The following is a 22,075-nucleotide window of genomic DNA, read 5'->3' as shown; positions in this document are numbered from 1 at the left end:
GCACTTAATAGGTAGTGGGAGCTTATCCCCATTACCACCGCCAGCTCTGACAATCTTTAGGAACTTCCTCCTAAGAAAGTAGAAATGCTGGTCTGCAATTCATAGAACATAGAATAGTACAGCACATTACAGGCCCTTCGGCCCACAATGTTGTGTCGACCTTCAAACCCTGCCTCACATATAACCCCCCCACCTTAAATTCCTCCATATACCTGTCTAGTAGTCTCTTAAATTTCACTAGTGTATCTGCCTCCACCACTGACTCAGGCTGTGCATTCCACGCACCAACCACTCTGAGTGAAAAACCTTCCTCTAATATCCCCCTTGAACTTCCCTCCCCTTACCTTAAAGCCATGTCCTCTTGTACTGAGCAGTGGTGCCCTGGGGAAGAGGCGCTAGTTGTCCACTCTGTCTGTTCCTCTTAATATCTTGTACAAAAGGGTAGAAGATCTTGTACAAATTCCTCGTGATTTCATATTACTAGGCCCAGGGCAGGTCATCTGAGATGTTAATGGCCAGTAATTTAAAGCCGACTCTCTCCACCACTAATCTCCCAATGCATGTTCAACCTGCTTCCCCTTCCTCAAGTCAACAATCAGCTCTTTAGTTTTACTGACATTGTCAGAGGTTGTTGTTGCAGTGCCACTCAACCAGATGTCCTATTTAACTCTTGTATGTTGACTCATTGTGTATATGGTGCTGAAGTGATGTTTAGCCATACATTCATGTGACTTTGAAGTGCATCTATGTTGATGGTCAGTGAGGAGGAGACGTTGTTGCCGATCCTCACTGACTGAAATCTGCTGAGTAAGGTACAGAGGCTTAGATCCTGAAGACTGATGATAAGTTTGGATGAGATTATTGTGTTGAATGTAGAGCTCTAGTTCATGAACAGCCACCTGACACATGTGTACGTGTACTGACACGGATGGATTCTGCATGCTTAGTTCTAGAACATAGGTCATACATCATGGAAACAGGCTCTTCAGCCCACAGATCCATGCTGGCCATCAATCACCCATTAACACTAGTCCTGCACCGGTCATGTTTTATTCTGCCCTCGCTCCCCGAGTTTCAGCCACTCAGTGCACACTGTTGAAGCTGTGCTTAGCTACGCAGTCGTGTGCAAATAGAGCAAGGATGGGCAACCTGTGGCGCATTGGACGATTAGAAATGGCGCATTGCACCCAGTGATAATAATAAAAAAGTAAGCCTACTCATGCAAAAAGTATTAAAAAATCTATAACAGGAATTCAAGTAGCTTAGAGCTAGAAATGGGTTTTACGGAGAATAAATCTAAAACTTGACAATTATTTTTGGTGATTTTATTATTTCATGCACATCTTTTGGCGAATGTTGTCTTCTTTCACATTAATCTGTTTTCAATTTAAAAAAAACAATGTTCGATACTTGTTTGATCCTGAGGTGCCAGGCATCTGCACCAGTGGTGCGTCGCAGGTTTTTGCCAGTCATTTTACAATTGACACACGTGCGCTACAGAGTTGTGCTTTGTTCGTCCTTTGTGAACACTTACAGTTTTGTACTTTTTTGAAAATTAAACCTTGTTTTTACATTCAGTTACCCATCACAGTGCAAAAGAAAATTAGCAAAAGAAAAGCAGAAAGTGATAGTAAGTGTGAATTCAATGAACAGTGGGAAAATGAGTTCTTATTTATAGCGGGTCCATCAGGAAAACCATTGTGCATTGTTTGTGAAAACACTTCCTCTCATAATAGAAGACATGATCTTAATAGACACTATAAGACACAACATCAGACTGAAATAGAAGGAAAACTGAAGCTAGTGCTTGGGTCTGAGTTAAGGAGAGAATATGTGATTAACAAAAAGGAAGAAATCAAAAGAAGACAAAATATATTTGTTAAAAGCAGTTGTGAAAGTTTGGTAATGACAGAGCGTCCTTTGAAATTGCTTTAGCATTGGTTAAAAAATGGAAGTCTTTCTCTGAAGGTGAAGAAATTGTTAAGCCTTGTCTCCAAATATTTGCAAGATGTCTTGGTGATAAAAATATCGAAAGGAAAGTAGATGAAATTGTTCTGTCAAAGCAAACAGTTACAAGATGCACCAAAGAACTCTGTCATGATGTATCTGAGCCACAGAAAGACCTTGTTCATGCTTGTACTTGCTTTTCTTCAGCTTTGGACAGATCTGCTGACATATGTGATGTAGCTCAGTTAAGCATCTTTATAAGAGGAATTGATGATAATTTTAGCGTCTTTGAAGAACTCATCGGTCTTGAGTCTCTTCATGGAAAAGCAAGAGGATCAGACATATTTGACAAAGTAAAATCATGCCTAGAAAATCTACAACTAGATTCTAGTAAACTCATCGGTGTTTGTACTGACGGAGCGGCATCAATGATAGGTAAAGCCGCTGGGACTACAACTTTGCATGAAAACTTTTTAGGTCATCCTCTACTAAAATATCACTGTGTTATACACCAAGAGTCACTGTGTGGGAAAACTTTAAATTTGCAGCATGTTATGTTACTGGTTGTGAAATGTGTGAATAAAATTAGAGCAGAGGATTAAACAGACGAGAATTCAGGGAATATTGTGAACTGTTAGATGTGGAATATGGCGATCTCGTCCTTCATTGTGAGGTGTGCTGGCTTTCTAGAGGACAGGGTCTGAATAGACTCTGGAAACTGAAAAATACTGTTCATAACTTCCTTGGGAAAAAAAAGAGCTGCCTGAGGAAAGAGCCCTTTTAACAATTGGCTATTTGATTTAGCATTTTTAGTTGATGTTACCAGCCATCTCAGTGATCTAAATTTGAAACTCCGGGGCAAGAACAAATTGTTTTCTAGCTTAGTAAATGATATCAACGCATTCAAGATGAAGTTAAAACTGTTCACCTCTCAGTTAGAAAATGAGAATCTGAGCCAGTTTCCACAGTGTATGTGCTGACGATAATGACAATTTTACAAAATATATTGAAAAAAATCAGGTTATTGCAAGAGTCATTTGAAAGTCGTTTTCCTGATTTTGCTAAAGAAGAAGACTGCATACTTGCACTTATAAACCCATTTTCACTTAGTGAACAAAAAATCATGAAGATGCTTAAGTAACATACAAATGGAACTTACTGACTTGAAAACAAATTCATTATTGAATATGAAATTTGATGAGCTTCCCTCAGTCCCAAATGCTTCTGACATGATTAATTTCCAGCGATCATTACCCTATGAACGTTTTCCAGAACTAAGAAATTTTCCCCACAGTTATACCTGTCGTTTCGGAACGACGTGCAGATGTGAACAAGCATTGTCAGCCATGAAATTGATTAAAAACAAAACGAGGTCGCGATTGACTGATTCAAATTTGAAGAATTCTCTGCTGCTCTCAGTAATTAATTTAACTCCAAATATTAAAAGCTTGGCGAAAACTAAACAGACTCAAAAGTCTCATTAAGGTAAGTAATGTTTATCTTGTTTTTATATATGTCAAATATGTCTATATTAACATATTTTTACCAGAGTTGAATGGGGGTGCAAGAGTTGTGTGGCACATCTGAACTCATGTGTGAAAATATTGATGCATGGAGTGTAAAAGGTTGGCCACCCCTGGTATAGAGAGTAGAGCAGAGGGCCTTAGCATGCAGCCTTGAGGTGCGCCTGTGCTGAGGGTCAGTGAGGAGGAGATGTTACTAATCCTCAATGCCTGATGTCTACTTATACAGCTGCAATTTACAGTGGATAACCATCTTTGTGATGGTGGGGGTAGTGAAACTGAAGTACGTGGGGAAACCAAGGGAGAACATTCAAACTCCAAACATACAACACCAGGGGTGGTCATGCTGAATGTACCGAATGAAATTAAACAATTACTATAATGCTGAAACCTCGGGCTGGCATTTTGTTCTGAGATTCTGTATTGCAATCGTTCAGCAGAAACCATGTGAAGAGTTTGTGTGTTGTGTTACATAGACAAAATGTTGGCAGTGGCTGAGTGGGTCACTCCCTTGTCTCTGTGTGTAGGATGTGAACCAGCACCCACCTCAGAGGATGAAGCACCAGATCTAGTATGATGGTCCATTCCACTGCTGCTGAGTTAGGAGTGTCATTTTTCAGATAATCCCCACTACTTGTTGAAGTAGATGTCAGTGACAAAATGATACAATTTCAGATTGGAGATAAAGATTTCTGCCTCATGTTCCTTCAATGGTTAATGCTGAAAAAGACAACAGATTGTTTGGTTGTTAATCTGTGCTTTTTGCTGCAAGGTTCCCAAGCTCGGAGCTGTGGTTTCCTTTCTGTTGTTTCTCATGGGGATCTTTGAAGCCACAGAAGCCAAAGTGTGTCCTGGCTAACTGTAGCATTGTGTTTCTCCAGCCCGGAAGTAAGATGGTCTCCTCTGCAAAAGCCGCTGTGCCCACGGTGACAGACCAGGCCGCTGCCATGCAGCTGGGGCAGTGTGCCAAAAACCTCGCCACCAGTCTGGCTGAGCTGAGGACATCCGTTCAAAAGGCAAGTAGTGAGTGCAAAGTCCCACGGTAATTCTTTTAACAGTGAGCCTTTATTGAAAATATAATGCGTAAATGGTATTTGATTCTTTGGATGCAGGCTCAGGAGGCCTGCGGGCCCATGGAGATCGACTCCGCATTGCAGTCAGTACAGACGTTGAGGAACGAACTCCAGGATGCCAAGATGGCCGCAGTGGATGGACAACTGAAACCGCTGCCTGGGGAAACGGTGAGTTAGACCAGCTTCTGCAGCCATTCTGGTTCTTTCTAACAGAGGTAGATCATGTGACATCACATCATCCACATGCCCTCCGTCAGCAACAGTGAGGTGTCCCCCACAGAGCCAGGCCTGGCCTGGTGATATTGGACCAGTAGTTTGTATCTGAGAGGAAGTGGGTGGTTTCATGTCATCACCCAAACTGTTGAGCCTTGAACTGTTTGGGTTCTGGAGTAGATGGGTGACAAAGTTTGCAGATGATTCAAAGATTGGTAGGGTACGGAGATGTCTCAGGTTACAGTGGGATGTAGCTCAGTTGCAGGTATAGACAGAGAAATGGCAGATGGAGCTTAATTCAAGCAGGTGTGAGATATTGCTCTCTGGGGGGTCTGCTGTAACAGGAAAGTATACAGATTACAGCAGGTTTCTTAGCAGCATTGATGTGAAGAGGGAACTTTGGGTCTATGTCTAACGCTCCCTCATGGTGCCATATAAGTAGACAGGGCAAAAAAGAAGGCACACAAAATGCAGGAGGAACTCAGTAGGTCAGGCAGCATCTACGGAAGTGAATAAACAAGCAACGTTTCAAGCTAAGACCTTTCTTCAGGACTGGAAAAGACAGGGGAAGATGCCACAATAAAACGGTGGGGGGAGGGGTGAAGGAGAATGAGCTAGAAGTTGATAGATGAAGCCAAGGGGGGTAAGAAAGGGAAAAGCTAGAGAAGAGGAAATCTGATGGGAGCATACCATGGCAGAAAGGGAAGAAGGAGGGGCAAGTGAGAAGAGGTAAGAGGTCTGAGTGGGGAATAGAAAAAGAGGGAAAGGGGAGGAAAAAAAATTACTGGGAGGAGAAGTTGATGTTCATGCCATCACGTTGGAGGCTACCTCGATGGAATATGATGTTTGCTCCTCCACCCTGAGATAGGCCTGATCATGGCAAAGGAGGAGGCCATAGACCAACATCTCACAGTTGGAATGGAAATAGGAGTTAAAATGGTTGGCCATTTCTGTTTTTGGTGTTCAACTTACTGGTTCCCCCAAGTTACGTTGTAGAGGAGGCCACACCGGGAGCACCGGATACAACAGACAACACTGTTTGGGGCCCTCAGTGGAGGTAAGGCAGGAGGTGAATGGGCAGGTGTGGCATTTCTGGTGCTTGCAGGAGGGAGATTAGTGGGAAGAGATAAGGGAATCACCAGGAGCAATCACTGCAGGAAGTGGACAGTGGAACTTGGGGGTGAGGGAGGTAAAGATGTGTTTTTTGGTAGGATCCCGTTGATGGTGGCAGAAGTTGCAGAGAAAGATGTGCTGGATGCAGAGGCTCATGGGTTAGCAGGTGAAGACGAGAAACTGTTAAGGTGTGGGAAGATGGGGTGAGTGCGGATGTCTGGGAAATGGGGGAGATGCTGGTGAGGACAGCATCAATGGTGAAAGAAGTGGAAACTCTTTGAAGAAGGAGGACATCTTTTCTCTTAGCCTCATCATTGAAAAAAAGTAGGCTATGGACTGATAGAAGGCATATGGTATGATTGATTGCCTTTGTTGGTCAGGGTATTGATTAAGAGTCAATAAGTCATGTTGCAGCTATGTAAAACATGTAAAAATTAGGTCGCACTTAGAAATGTTGTGTGCAGTTATTGTCACCCAATTACAGGGGGGTTTTAGACATTTTGGAAAGGGTACAGAAGAGGTTGCTGCTTAGATTAGAGAGTTTGAGCTATAAAGACAGCTTGGATAAATTGGGGCTTTTTATTCTGGTGTTCTGCTGAGTGGAGACCTAGTAGAGGTTTTATAAGATTATAAGAGGGATAGATAGAGTAGCGAGTCAGGATCTGTTTCCCAGGGTAGAACTGTCAAGAATTACAGGACTTGTATTTAAAGTGAGAGGAAAGTTCAAAGGAGATGTGTGGGGTAAGTTGTTGCGTACAGAGATGGGTGGGTGCTTGGAACGGGTTGCCCGGGGTGGAGGAGGTAACACGGTGTTCTGTTTTGGTTGCCTTGCTGTAGGAAAGATAACATTGAACTAGAAAGAATGCAAAAGAAGATTTACAAGAATATTGGCAGAACTTGGGAGACTAAGTTGTCGTTGGAAGTTGGACAGGCTGGGACTTTTTTTCATTAGCGTGTAGGAGACTGAAAGGTGATCTTACCAAGATATATAAAGTCATGAGTGGCATAAATGACATGAATACACTCAGTCTTTACCAGAGTTGGTTATTAGAGGATGTGGGTTTAGGTGAGAAGGGAAAAATTTAATAGGAGCTTGAAGGGCAACTATTTTTACAAGGGGGAGTGGTATGTATGTGGAATGAGCTTGCCAGGGCAAGTAGTTGAATTAGATACGATAGCAAAAGACCATTGGACAGCTGCATGGATAGGGAAGTGTGTGAAGGTTATGAGCCAACTGTTGGGACTAGTTGGATGGGATCATCTTGGACTGTATGGACTAGTTGGGCTGAAGAGATGGCTTTGTGTGTATGACTCTGTGACTGTAGATTGACCGAATGGGGGGATTGGGAGGGGTGTCATTGGGACATTGGCAAGGATGATCGATTGAGGCAGACAAATAAAAAGAGGCAAGTGGAACGACGTGGGGAGAGGAAGAATGAAGACGGAGATAGTGGATGAAAAGTAGGAACAAAAAGGGCTACTGGGAAAGGTAGGTGATACTGTTTTAAAAAAAATTAAGAGAGAGGTATAACCAGAACCAGTTGGTAGACTGGAGGGTATGCTGGTGAAAGTGTGGGTGAGTGGATGTATTCAGGAAGGGAAAGTGCTTGAAACTGAATGAAGTGGAGGTGGGGCGCTTTAGCCAAAGAAGAGAAACGTAGGAGGATTGGAAGGGAGGGGAAAACATCAGGTGAGGGCTAACTAAAATTGGAAAGTTCAATGTTCAGGTGACTGGGTTGTAGACTACTCAAGTGTTGTTCCCCTTGTTTGCAACAGGCCTCACTCTGGCCGAGCATGGACAGGTCTGTGTAGGAATGAGGAGGGTTGAAAGAGCAGCTCTGAGCTCAGAATGGCAGTTACAGACAGATGTAGGGGCTGTGCAGAGCAATTGCTCAGTCGGAGTTTGATCTCATCAACACAAAGGAAGCCACATCGTGAGGTGTCGTCTTAGTGACTGTGGAGCAATTAGTTTATAGTTTGGGATATAGTTTGTATCCTGACAAGGAGATAGAGAGCTAGAAAAGGGAGAGAAGTGTTGGAAATGGTTCCCGTGAATTTGAGAGCAGGGTGGAACTTAATGGCGAAGGTTGATGATGAGGTTTGCATGAGTGTAGGAAGCAGTGCCAAAGCCGCCGTCCATGTAATCACGAAAATATTAGGGAATGGGTGACAGACAGTGTGGTGTTCACTTAGGATGGTGTAGCATCGATTAATATTCACTGGTGTGTGGTGGCCGTGTGTGTCGTTCATCCATGGGCATGGTGGTAGGTGCAGGAGTAGGCCATTCGGCCCTTCTAGCCAGCACCTCCATTCACTGTGATCATGGCTGATCATACACAATCAGTACCCCGTTCCTGCCCTCTCCCCATATCCCTTGACCGCGCTATCTATAAGAGCTCTATCTAACTCTCTCTTGAATGCATCCAGAGACTTGGCCTCCACTACCTTCTGGGGCAGAGCATTCCACATATCCACAACTCTCTGGGTGAAAAAGTTTTTCCACATCTCTGTTCTAAATAGCCTACCCCTTATTCTTAAACTGTGGCCTCTAGTTCTGGACTCATCCATCAGCGGGAACATGCTTCCTGCCTCCAGTGTGTCCAATCCCTTAATAATCTTATATGTTTCAATCAGATCCCCTCTCATCCTTCTAAATTCCAGTGTGTACAAGCCCAGTCGCTCCAATCTTTCAACATGTGACAGTCCCACCATTCCGGGAATTAACCTTGTGAACCTACGCTGCACTCCCTCAATAGCAAGAATGTCCTTCCTCAAATTTGGAGACCAAAACTGCACACAATACTCCAGGTGGGGTCTCACCAGGGCTCTGTACAGCTGCAGAAGGACCTCTTTACTCCTATACTCAATTCCTCTTGTTATAAAGGCCAGCATGCTATTAGCTTTCTTCACTGCCTGCTGTATCGACATGCTTGCTTTCATTGACTGATGTACAAGAACACCTAGATCTCGTTGTACTTCCCCTTTTCCTAACTTGATGCCATTTAGATAGAATCTGCCTTCCTGTTCTTGCCACCAAAGTGGAAAACCTCACATTTATCCACATTAAACTGCATCTGCCATACATTCGCCCACTCACCTAGCCTGTCTAATTAACCCTGCGTTCTCATAACATCCTCCTGACATTTCTCACTGCCACCCAGCTTTGTGTCATCGGCAAATTTGCTAATATTACTTTTAATCCCTTCATTTAAATCATTAATGTATATTGTAAACAGCTGCGGTCCCAGTACCGAACCTTGCGGTACCCCACAGGTCACAGCCTGCCATTCCGAAAGGGACCCATTAATCACTACTCTTTGTTTCCTGTCAGCCAGCCAATTTTCAATCCATGTCAGTACACTGCTCCCAATACCGTGTGCCCTAATTTTGCCCACTAATCTCCTTTTTGGGACCTTATCAAAGGCTTTCTGAAAGTTCAGGTCCACTACATCCACTGGCTCTCCCTTGTCCATTTTCATTGTTACATCCTCAAAAACTCCAGTAGATTAGTCAAGCATGATTTCCCCTTCGTAAATTCATGCTGACTCGGACTGATCCTTCTACTGCTATCCAAATGTGTCGTAATTTCCTCTTTTATAACTGACTCCAGCATCTTTCCCACCACTGACGTCAGGCTAACCGGTATATAATTCCCTGTTTTCTCTCTCCCTCCTTTCTTGAAAAGTGGGACAACATTAGCCACCCTCCAATCCGCAGGAACTGATCCTGAATCTATAGAACATTGGAAAATGATTACCAATGTGTCCACGATTTCTAGAGCCACCTCTTTAAGTACCCTGGAATGCAGACCATCAGGTCCTGGGGACTTATCAGCCTTCAGACTCAACAACCTATCCAACACCGTTTCTTGCCTAATATAAATTTCCTTCAGTTCATCCTTTACCCTAGTTCCTTTGGCCACTGTTACATCTGGGAGATTGTTTGTGTCTTCCCTAGTGAAGACAGATCCCAAACACCTGTTCAACTCATCTGCCATTTCTTTGTTCCCCATAATAAATTCACCCGTTTCTGTCTTCAATGGCCTAATTTTGGTCTTAACTAGTTTTCGTTTCTTTCCACATACTTAAAGAAGCTTTTACTATCCTCCTTTATATTCTTGGCTAGTTTACCTTCATACCTCATTTTTTCTCCACGTATTGCCTTTTTTGTTATCTTCTGTTGCTCTTTAAAAGCTTCCCAGTCCTCCCATCTTTGCTATGTTATACTTCTTCTCTTTTATTTTTCTACTCTCCTTTACTTCCACTGTTGCATGTTTCCATCATGGTTGGAACTTGTGTTCAGCTGACGTCACATTGCCATGCCTCTGATCTGGGAGCATCTCTTGAAGGTAGATTGCAGGGGGCCATACTAAACACAATGATATATGAGTCATCGGGGAAGAACTCTGTGGACTGGCCCTGTGTTTTATGTGCAGTATACCAGGCTGGAGAGGAAGAGTTCATAGTCCTCGAAAACACATAGCTACAGTCCATGCCAAACCATTTGAACTGCCTTGTCCCATTGACCCGGACTATAGCCCTCCATAACGGTGAAATTGAAATCACATCCACCACTAGCATTGACAGCTCGTTCCCCAGTTTCACCACACACTAAGTGAAGAAGTTTCCCCTCGTGTTCCCCTTAAACATTTCACTTTTCACCCTAAACCCATGACCTCTAGTTCTAGTCTTACCCAACATCAGTGGAAAAGGCCTGCTTGCATTTGCCCCATCTATACCCCTCATAATTTTGTACACCTCTATCAAATCTCCCCTACATTCTAGGGAATAAAGTTCTAACCTATTCGATCTTTCCTCATAACTCAGGTCCTCCGGTCCAGGCAACATCCTTGGGAAATTTTCTCTCTGCTCTTTCAACGTTATTTACATCTCTTATGGTGGTAGGTGACCAGAACTACACACGATACTCCAAATTAGGTCTCACCGTCTTACACATCTTCAACATAACATCCCAACTCCAGTACTCAGTACTTTAATTTATGAAGGCCAAGGTGCCAAGAACTTTCTTTATGACCCTATCTACCTGTGATGCCACTTTCAATGAATTAAGGCCCTGTACTCCCAGATCCCTTTGCTCCATCACACTCCTCAGTGCCCAACCACTCACTGTGTGGTCCTGAGTGCAACAGCCATTCCATCTGCCATTTTTTGTGAGGTAATATTGTCATTCTTTAGTATTATAGGCAATGGTCTGGAGATCATGTTTTTCACAGCCTTTAAATCAAGTGTACATTTATCGCCTGCGTCGCACTTTCATTGACGAAATGTCTACATGGAAGTGCCCCTACACTGGCCAATCCAGCCCTCACTCTCCCCAGATGCTGTGCTCGGTCCACCGTCCCTTCAGTTGAATTTCCTCCAGGGCACACAGCTATGTGTTGATGTAATTTCTCCTGATGTCAGCTGACTGTGCTTATTGAGCTGATTGATATGGCTTCCTATCTAGGCTTGTCTGATATCTGTGTAACTCAAGCTGGTCTGGTCAGGGTGAGAGCTGTGTGCTTTGGTTGTATGTGAACTGCACAGCAGCTAGAAAGATCATTGGGCATTGAGGTGAGAACCCTGAAACCAGGCACTGGGAGAACATGGACCACTCACTCACCAGTCTGTGGCCATATCTGTCACAGGTGAGGGTCTGTGGTTCCCACATTGGTCTCATCTCCCACCTCAGGATTCACGCTATCCTTAATCCTGCAGGAATGCTGAAGACGATGAGGATAGCCAATTACTCTGCATCTTCCTTCTAGTCAAGGTATCCCTACTGTCCTGTTAATTTTGGAATCTGTAACTTTGCAGTGGACCTGAAGGAATGGCAGACTATTTTCAAGTCAGGGTAGTGACTTGGAGGAGAATGTCTGTGCAGTGGCAGTTGACTGCGTGTGCTTGCTGTTGCTTTCAAGTTGGTAGAGTTTGCAGGGATGGGGAGGTGTTGCTGGGTTGTTCAGTGTAGTGAATATTGAGGTTAGCACACCCATTGCTGGTGAAGAGGTATCTGTTTAACCAAAGGTTACATACTCTTAAGAGCCGCCACCGGTGTGAGACCAGCAGGTCTAACCAAAGGTTACATACTCTTAAGAGCCGCCACCGGTGTGAGACCAGCAGGTCTAAGGGACAAAGGGAATGTTGAATGACTAAATAAGTGAACCAAATTCATGATCACACGACTTAATCACATGTTTGGGCTTTTGCTCCCTATTTCTTCTGTTTCCCATGTCCTTAAAAGTTAGAATTTGCAGTGAAATAAGACTGCAATTTTGTGGCGGTGTCAAACTTCAGTGAAATTGAATTTGCAGGCAACTGCATAGATAACCACTTGGGCAGGGTCTATTGAGGATGCATGATCTGCTCTGGCATCACTTTTTGTGAGTGGGAAACTTGCTGAAGTCATGGTGTCAAGCAGAGCCAATAACTTGAAGGTTATAAATTCTGGAGCAGTGGAAATGTTACACATGACTCGTCAGTGGTGGAACTGTGCAGTGATGGAACCCTTTTAACATTTCAGTTGGAAAAATGTGCGCAGGATTTGGGAAGTATGTCCAAGGCCGTTGGCTCTTCGATGGCCCAGCTTCTTACCTGTGCAGCTCAAGGCAATGAACATTATACAGGTATGTGAATAGTAGATTTGTTTATCACACAAATGTCGAAACATACAGTGAAATGCGTCATTTTGCTTTAACAGCCAACACAAGCTCAGGATGTGCCGTAGGCGTTGCCACACATTCCAACATCAGTATCGCGTGTCCACTGTATTCAGCAGAACAACATGCAACCAACATACAACAAACATACAACAAAACAAAAACAAACAAACAGAACAACAGAAAGACAAGCCCCTTTCCCAGCCTCCCACCCTCATTTGCAGTCAGGCCTCCAGTCCCAGGACGAGTCACCATCATGCCTCTGAATTCGAGTCCATGGGCCAGATTATCAGAATGATGGACAAGGCAGCTGGGGGAATGGCATACAATGTTAGATTTGAGTGATACATTTTTTTCCAACACCTAATTCTACATCAGAGGCTGCAGGCCCTCACACAAATACAACATGTTTCCACAGCATTTCTATTGTATCAGTTCTGGATATTATAGTAATATCTTATCCTGCAATAATGACAAAGCTCTCTATTTCTCAGTATTACACTAGACCCCCATCATAGAAATGTACAGCATGGGACCCTGCCAGGTGGTTAAACATGTACATAGTGACCAGCGCAGCACCTTCTCCCAGATCCCAGCACTCTTAACGTGCCTTTCGATTGCGTCCCTGTACCGTGCATTTGCTTCCTTTTCCGTATTATCCAAACCTCAAAATCCCTTGACGTCCCCTTGGACTTTGCCTTTACAGGATCTTGTTGGCTCGAAACTCTTTCAATGTCTCCCACTGTGCAGTGATAGATTTAACTGCAGGTAGATGCTCCAATCTCCCATCCAATATAAACCAGTACAGCACAGTTCTGTGACCCTTCAGCCCATGGTGTTGTGTTGACCCTATACAAAACTAGTCCTCAATCAACCTGACCCTCAACTCCTATACCACGGTAGTGTAGCAGTTAGCAAGACTCTATTACAGCTCTGGGGATCAGAGTTCAATTCCAGTGCTGTCTGTAAGGAGTTTATATGTTCTCTCTGTGACCATGTGGGTTTCCTCCCACGTCCCAAAGACATACTGGTCAGTAGATTAATTGGTCATTGTAAATTGTCCTGTGATTTGAGTAGGGTTAAATAGGTGGGCTGCTGGGCAGTGTGCTCGGTGGGCCTGTTCTGTGCTGTACCTGCAAATAAATAAGTATACAGCCCATAACTCTGTCTTTCTTACATCCATGTATCGAAGAGTCCTTTAAATGTCCCTGATGTATCAGCCTCTACCACCAGCCCCAGAAGAGTGTTCCAGGCACATTCACCACTCCCTGCGTTTAAAAAAAAACTGCCTTTGACGTCTCCCGTAAACTTTCCTCTGCCCACCTGAAACAGATGTCCCCTGGTCTTGGCTATCATATCTTCAGGGAATAGTCGATGGCTGTCTACCCTTGTCTATGACCCTCAATCTTGTACACCTCTATCAAGTTGCCTCTCCAAAAAAAAAACTGGAGCTGGCTAATTTAAATGAATTGGCCTTCCCCCAACTTAAGACCTTTATTCTTGGTTTTTCCCTGTACTTTTTCCATAACAACTCCAACTGCTCCACCACTGACACTCCCTGCACCTAACCAGCTTAGTTTCCCAAGGCAAGGACCATAAGGGCAGTTAGCAGGATGCTGTTAGTGCTTGGGGCACTGGAATTCAGTGCGTGGAATGTGTGAGTTTTCTCTGGTTTCCTCCCACAGTCCAAAGACGTACAGGACAGAGTAGGTTAACTGATCGTTGTAAATTGTCTAGTGATTAGGTTAGGGTAGTGAAGGGCCTACTTAGTGCTGTATTGCTAAATGAATAAATAATCCTGCTGCTCTCTCTGATCCATTTATCTGTTGTGTCAAAACGTTCTTCTGGACACTTCCAAAGTTACATAGTACTGAGCGCCCCATCAGACTCCGATACTGTGAGCTAAGTCTGTACTTCCTGTGTATGGACAGAAGTGGTCACGAAGGGAAAGGCTCCAGCACCACAGCAGGAATTCTCCTATTGAATTTTCAGAAGCTGATCCACAGCAATGAAGAGGCTAGTATTGATGAAGGATTCTTGTTGTCGGTAACTAATACTCCTAGACTTTGACATTGTATTATTCTCCTCTTCCCCGGAGGCGGGTCATCAGGGTCAATGAGTCTCCAGGCCAGATGTCCTTAACCTCTGGTGCCATTGGGGGGGCAAAGAGCTTTCCAACGGGTGGACAGGGTGTTGGACTGGGTATTGTGTGTGTGGAGCATTAACTGCTGAAGTGAGGTGACTGATGGAAGGGTGCTCTTTTCCCAGGCATCGCTGCTCGAGAAACAGCACAGGCCCTCAAGGCGCTGGCTTCAGCTGCTCGTGGGGTCGCAGCGTCCACTGACAGCCCGCCCGCGCAGAGCTCCATGCTGGACGCGGCACGTGACGTGATGGATGGGTCTGCCCTTCTGATCCAGGAGGCCAAGCAGACGCTGGCTTCACCGGGAGACGCTGAGAGTCAGCAACGGCTGGCACAGGTTGGCCCATCAGGAACATGTAGGGGGCTGACTTCACCAGGGACCCAAGCTGAGCTCAACCCAACGTTACCAGCTTTACCCCCATCACCGACCCTGCTCCTATATGACCTCCCCACTGATCCACCACTGTGTGATCACCCCCCCCACTGATCCAACCCTGTGTGATCACCCCCCCCACTGATCCAACCCTGTGTGACGCACCACTGATCCAACCCTGTGTGACCCCCCCCACTGATCCAACCCTGTGTGATCCCCCCCCCACTGATCCATCCCTGTGTGACCCCCCCACTGATCCAACCCTGTGTGATCCCCCCCCACTGATCCAACCCTGTGTGATCACCCGCCCCCACTGATCCAACCTTGTGTGATCCCCCCCCACTGATCCAACCCTGTGTGACCCCCCCCCACTGATCCAACCCTGTGTGACCCCCCCACTGATCCAACCCTGTGTGACCCCCCCCACTGATCCAACCCTGTGTGACCCCCCCCACTGATCCAACCCTGTGTGACCCCCCCCCACTGATCCAACCCTGTGTGACCCCCCCCCCACTGATCCAACCCTGTGTGATCACCCCCCCCACTGATCCATCCCTGTGTGACCCCCCCCACTGATCCAACCCTGTGTGACCCCCCCACTGATCCAACCCTGTGTGACCCCCCCCCACTGATCCAACCCTGTGTGACCCCCCCCCACTGATCCAACCCTGTGTGATCACCCCCCCCCACTGATCCATCCCTGTGTGACCCCCCCCACTGATCCAACCCTGTGTGACCCCCCCACTGATCCAACCCTGTGTGACCCCCCCCACTGATCCAACCCTGTGTGACCCCCCCACTGATCCAACCCTGTGTGATCCCCCCACTGATCCAACCCTGTGTGACCCCCCCGATCCAACCCTGTGTGACCCCCCCACTGATCCAACCCTGTGTGACCCCCCCCACTGATCCAACCCTGTGTGACCCCCCCCCCGATCCAACCCTGTGTGACCCCCCCACTGATCCAACCCTGTGTGACCCCCCCCCCACTGATCCAACCCTGTGTGATCCCCCCCCCACTGATCCATCCCTGTGTGACCCCCCTACTGATCCAACCCTGTGTGATCACCCCCCCCACTGATCCAACCCTGTGTGACCCCCCCACTGATCCATCCCTGTGTGACCTCCCCACTGATCCAACCCTGTGTGATCACCCCCCCCACTGATCCATCCCTGTGTGACCCCCCCACTGATCCAACCCTGTGTGATCCCCCCCCCCACTGATCCATCCCTGTGATCACCCCCCCACTGATCCAACCCTGTGTGACCCCCCCACTGATCCAACCCTGTGTGACCCCCCCACTGATCCAACCCTGTGTGATCACCCCCCCCCACTGATCCAACCCTGTGTGACCCCCCCACTGATCCAACCCTGTGTGACCCCCCCCACTGATCCAACCCTGTGTGACCCCCCCACTGATCCAAACCTGTGTGATCCCCCCCCCACTGATCCAACCCTGTGTGACCCCCCCCACTGATCCAACCCTGTGTGACCCCGCCACTGATCCATCCCTGTGTGATCCCCCCCCACTGATCCAACCCTGTGTGATCCCCCCACTGATCCAACCCTGTGTGACCCCCCCCACTGATCCAACCCTGTGTGATTCCCCCCCCACTGATCCAACCCTGTGTGACCCCCCCACTCATCCAACCCTGTGTGATCACCCCCCCCACTGATCCAACCCTGTGTGACCCCCCCCCACTGATCCAACCCTGTGTGACCCCCCCACTGATCCAACCCTGTGTGACCCCCCCACTGATCCAACCCTGTGACCCCCCCACTGATCCAACCCTGTGTGATCACCCCCCCCACTGATCCAACCCTGTGTGACCCCCCCACTGATCCAACCCTGTGTGACCCCCCCCCACTGTTCCAACCCTGTGTGACCCCCCCCACTGATCCAACCCTGTGTGACCCCCCCACTGATCCAACACTGTGTGATCACCCCCCCCCACTGATCCAACCTTGTGTGATCCCCCCCCACTGATCCAACCCTGTGTGACCCCCCCCACTGATCCAACCCTGTGTGACCCCCCCACTGATCCAACCCTGTGTGACCCCCCCCACTGATCCAACCCTGTGTGACCCCCCCACTGATCCAACCCTGTGTGACCCCCCCCACTGATCCAACCCTGTGTGACCCCCCCCACTGATCCAACCCTGTGTGACCCCCCCCCCACTGATCCAACCCTGTGTGATCACCCCCCCCACTGATCCATCCCTGTGTGACCCCCCCCACTGATCCAACCCTGTGTGACCCCCCCACTGATCCAACCCTGTGTGACCCCCCCCCACTGATCCAACCCTGTGTGACCCCCCCCCACTGATCCAACCCTGTGTGATCACCCCCCCCCACTGATCCATCCCTGAGTGACCCCCCCCACTGATCCAACCCTGTGTGATCCCCCCACTGATCCAACCCTGTGTGACCCCCCCCCACTGATCCAACCCTGTGTGACCCCCCCACTGATCCAACCCTGTGTGATCCCCCCACTGATCCAACCCTGTGTGACCCCCCCGATCCAACCCTGTGTGACCCCCCCACTGATCCAACCCTGTGTGACCCCCCCCCACTGATCCAACCCTGTGTGACCCCCCCCCCCGATCCAACCCTGTGTGACCCCCCCACTGATCCAACCCTGTGTGACCCCCCCCCACTGATCCAACCCTGTGTGATCCCCCCCCCCACTGATCCATCCCTGTGTGACCCCCCCACTGATCCAACCCTGTGTGATCACCCCCCCCCACTGATCCAACCCTGTGTGACCCCCCCACTGATCCATCCCTGTGTGACCTCCCCACTGATCCAACCCTGTGTGATCACCCCCCCCACTGATCCATCCCTGTGTGACCCCCCCACTGATCCAACCCTGTGTGATCCCCCCCCCACTGATCCATCCCTGTGATCACCCCCCCACTGATCCAACCCTGTGTGACCCCCCCACTGATCCAAACCTGTGTGACCCCCCCACTGATCCAACCCTGTGTGATCACCCCCCCCCACTGATCCAACCCTGTGTGACCCCCCCACTGATCCAACCCTGTGTGACCCCCCCCCACTGATCCAACCCTGTGTGACCCCCCCCACTGATCCAACCCTGTGTGATCACCCCCCCCCCACTGATCCAACCCTGTGTGACCCCCCCACTGATCCAAACCTGCGTGATCCCCCCCCACTGATCCAACCCTGTGTGACCCCCCCCACTGATCCAACCCTGTGTGACCCCGCCACTGATCCATCCCTGTGTGATTCCCCCCCCACTGATCCAACCCTGTGTGATCCCCCCACTGATCCAACCCTGTGTGACCCCCCCAACTGATCCAACCCTGTGTGATTCCCCCCCCCACTGATCCAACCCTGTGTGACCCCCCCCACTGATCCAACCCTGTGTGACCCCCCCACTGATCCATCCCTGTGTGATCCCCCCCCACTGATCCAACCCTGTGTGATTCCCCCCCCACTGATCCAACCCTGTGTGACCCCCCCACTGATCCAACCCTGTGTGATCACCCCCCCCACTGATCCAACCCTGTGTGACCCCCCCCCACTGATCCAACCCTGTGTGACCCCCCCACTGATCCAACCCTGTGTGACCCCCCCACTGATCCAACCCTGTGACCGCCCCACTGATCCAACCCTGTGTGATCACCCCCCCCCACTGATCCAACCCTGTGTGATCCCCCCACTGATCCAACCCTGTGTGACCCCCCCCACTGTTCCAACCCTGTGTGACCCCCCCCACTGATCCAACCCTGTGTGACCCCCCCCACTGATCCAACCCTGTGTGACCCCCCCACTGATCCAACCCTGTGTGATCCCCCCCCACTGATCCAACCCTGTGTGATCCCCCCCCACTGATCCAACCCTGTGACTCCCCCCACTGATCCAACCCTGTGTGATCACCCCCCCCACTGATCCAACCCTGTGTGACCCCCCCACTGATCCAACTCTGTTTGACCCCCCCCACTGATCCAACCCTGTGTGACCCCCCCACTGATCCAACCCTGTGTGACCCCCCCACACTGATCCAACCCTGTGTGACCCCCCCCACTGATCCAACCCTGTGTGACCCCCCCCACTGATCCAACCCTGTGTGATCCCCCCCCACTGATCCAACCCTGTGTGACCCCCCCCCACTGATCCAACCCTGTGTGATCCCCACCACTGATCCAACCCTGTGTGACCCCCCCACTGATCCAACCCTGTGTGATCCCCCCCACTGATCCAACCCTGTGTGACCCCCCCCACTGATCCAACCCTGTGTGACCCCCCCCACTGATCCACCCCTGTGTGATCACCCCCCCCCACTGATCCAACCCTGTGTGACCCCCCCACTGATCCACCACTGTGTGACCCCCCACTGATCCAACCCTGTGTGACCCCCCCACTGATCCAACCCTGTGTGACCCCCCCACTGATCCAACCCTGTGTGATCACCCCCCCCCACTGATCCAACCCTGTGTGACCCCCCCCACTGATCCAACCCTGTGTGATCCCCCCACTGATCCAACCCTGTGTGATCACCCCCCCCCACTGATCCAACCCTGTGTGATCACCCCCACTGATCCAACCCTGTGTGATCACCCCCCCCCACTGATCCAACCCTGTGTGATCCCCCCCCACTGATCCAACCCTGTGTGACCCCCCCCCACTGATCCAACCCTGTGTGACCCCCCCCACTGATCCAACCCTGTGTGATCCCCCCCCACTGATCCAACCCTGTGTGACCCCCCCCACTGATCCAACCCTGTGTGATCCCCCCCACTGATCCAACCCTGTGTGACCCCCCCACTGATCCAACCCTGTGTGATCCCCCCCACTGATCCAACCCTGTGTGACCCCCCCCCACTGATCCACCCCTGTGTGATCACCCCCCCCACTGATCCAACCCTGTGTGACCCCCCCACTGATCCAACCCTGTGTGACCCCCCCCCACTGATCCAACCCTGTGTGACCCCCCCCACTGATCCAACCCTGTGTGACCCCCCCCACTGATCCAACCCTGTGTGACCCCCCCACTGATCCAACCCTGTGTGACCCCCCACTGATCCAACCCTGTGTGACCCCCCCCACTGATCCAACCCTGTGTGACCCCCCACTGATCCAACCCTGTGTGACCCCCCCCCACTGATCCAACCCTGTGTGACCCCCCCCACTGATCCAACCCTGTGTGACCCCCCCCCACTGATCCAACCCTGTGTGACCCCCCCCACTGATCCAACCCTGTGTGACCCCCCCCACTGATCCAACCCTGTGTGACCCCCCCACTGATCCAACCCTGTGTGACCCCCCCCCACTGATCCAACCCTGTGTGACCCCCCCCACTGATCCAACCCTGTGTGACCCCCCCCACTGATCCAACCCTGTGTGACCCCCCCACTGATCCAACCCTGTGTGACCCCCCACTGATCCAACCCTGTGTGACCCCCCCACTGATCCAACCCTGTGTGACCCCGCCACTGATCCAACCCTGTGTGATCCCCCCCCCACTGATCCAACCCTGTGTGACCCCCCCACTGATCCAACCCTGTGTGACCCCCCCCACTGATCCAACCCTGTGTGACCCCCCCCCCCACTGATCCAACCCTGTGTGACCCCCCCACTGATCCAACCCTGTGTGACCCCCCCACTGATCCAACCCTGTGTGACCCCCCCCACTGATCCAACCCTGTGTGACCCCCCCACTGATCCAACCCTGTGTGATCACCCCCCCCACTGATCCAACCCTGTGTGATCCCCCCCCCCCACTGATCCAACCCTGTGTGATCCCCCCCCACTGATCCAACCCTGTGTGATCACCCCCCCCCACTGATCCAATCCTGTGTGACCCCCCCCCACTGATCCAACCCTGTGTGACCCCCCCCACTGATCCAACCCTGTGTGATCCCCCCCCCCACTGATCCAACCCTGTGTGATACCCCCCCACTGATCCAACCCTGTGTGACCCCCCCCCACTGATCCAACCCTGTGTGACCCCCCCCCACTGATCCAACCCTGTGTGATCACCCCCCCCCACTGATCCAACCCTGTGTGACCCCCCCACTGATCCAACCCTGTGTGACCCCCCCACTGATCCAACCCTGTGTGACCCCCCCCCACTGATCCAACCCTGTGTGATCACCCCCCCCACTGATACAACCCTGTGTGACCCCCCCCCCACTGATCCAACCCTGTGTGACCCCCCCACTGATCCAACCCTGTGTGACCCCCCCACTGATCCAACCCTGTGTGATCACCCCCCCCCCACTGATCCAACCCTGTGTGACCCCCCCACTGATCCAACCCTGTGTGACCCCCCCCCAACTGATCCAACCCTGTGTGACCCCCCCCCACTGATCCAACCCTGTGTGATCACCCCCCCCCCCACTGATCCAACCCTGTGTGATCCCCCCCCCACTGATCCAACACTGTGTGATCCCCCCCCACTGATCCAACCCTGTGTGATCACCCCCCCCACTGATCCAATCCTGTGTGACCCCCCCCACTGATCCAACCCTGTGTGACCCCCCCCCACTGATCCAACCCTGTGTGACCCCCCCACTGATCCAACCCTGTGTGATCCCCCCCCCACTGATCCAACCCTGTGTGACCCCCCCCCACTGATCCAACCCTGTGTGACCCCCCCCACTGATCCAACCCTGTGTGATCACCCTCCCCCCACTGATCCAACCCTGTGTGACCCCCCCACTGATCCAACCCTGTGTGACCCCCCCACTGATCCAACCCTGTGTGACCCCCCCCACTGATCCAACCCTGTGTGATCACCCCCCCCACTGATCCAACCCTGTGTGACCCCCCCACTGATCCAACCCTGTGTGACCCCCCCACTGATCCAACCCTGTGTGACCCCCCCCCACTGATCCAACCCTGTGTGATCACCCCCCCCCACTGATCCAACCCTGTGTGATCACCCACTGATCCAACCCTGTGTGACCCCCCCCACTGATCCAACCCTGTGTGATCACCCCCCCCCACTGATCCAACCCTGTGTGATCACCCCCCCCACTGATCCAACCCTGTGTGACCCCCCCCC

The 22,075-nt window shown here is 50.2% G+C and overlaps 1 protein-coding gene across 5 annotated transcripts in view; it reads left to right on the top strand.

The window, feature by feature from the left end:
- Window positions 1-22,075, top strand: part of tln2b (talin 2b) — a 352,925-nt gene that overhangs the window by 208,029 nt on the left and 122,821 nt on the right. For all 5 annotated transcript variants that reach the window (XM_059945979.1, XM_059945982.1, XM_059945978.1 and 2 more), the window contains exons 25-28: window positions 4,352-4,486; window positions 4,583-4,711; window positions 12,392-12,494; window positions 14,796-15,004. In XM_059945979.1, the coding sequence (XP_059801962.1) occupies window positions 4,352-4,486; window positions 4,583-4,711; window positions 12,392-12,494; window positions 14,796-15,004 (576 nt within the window). The remainder of the gene's footprint in view (window positions 1-4,351; window positions 4,487-4,582; window positions 4,712-12,391; window positions 12,495-14,795; window positions 15,005-22,075) is intronic.

Source organism: Hypanus sabinus, chromosome 21, assembly GCF_030144855.1.
Source record: "Hypanus sabinus isolate sHypSab1 chromosome 21, sHypSab1.hap1, whole genome shotgun sequence".
In the NCBI taxonomy this organism is placed as follows: domain Eukaryota; kingdom Metazoa; phylum Chordata; class Chondrichthyes; order Myliobatiformes; family Dasyatidae; genus Hypanus; species Hypanus sabinus.
This window is presented reverse-complemented; position numbering and strand designations above follow the sequence as displayed.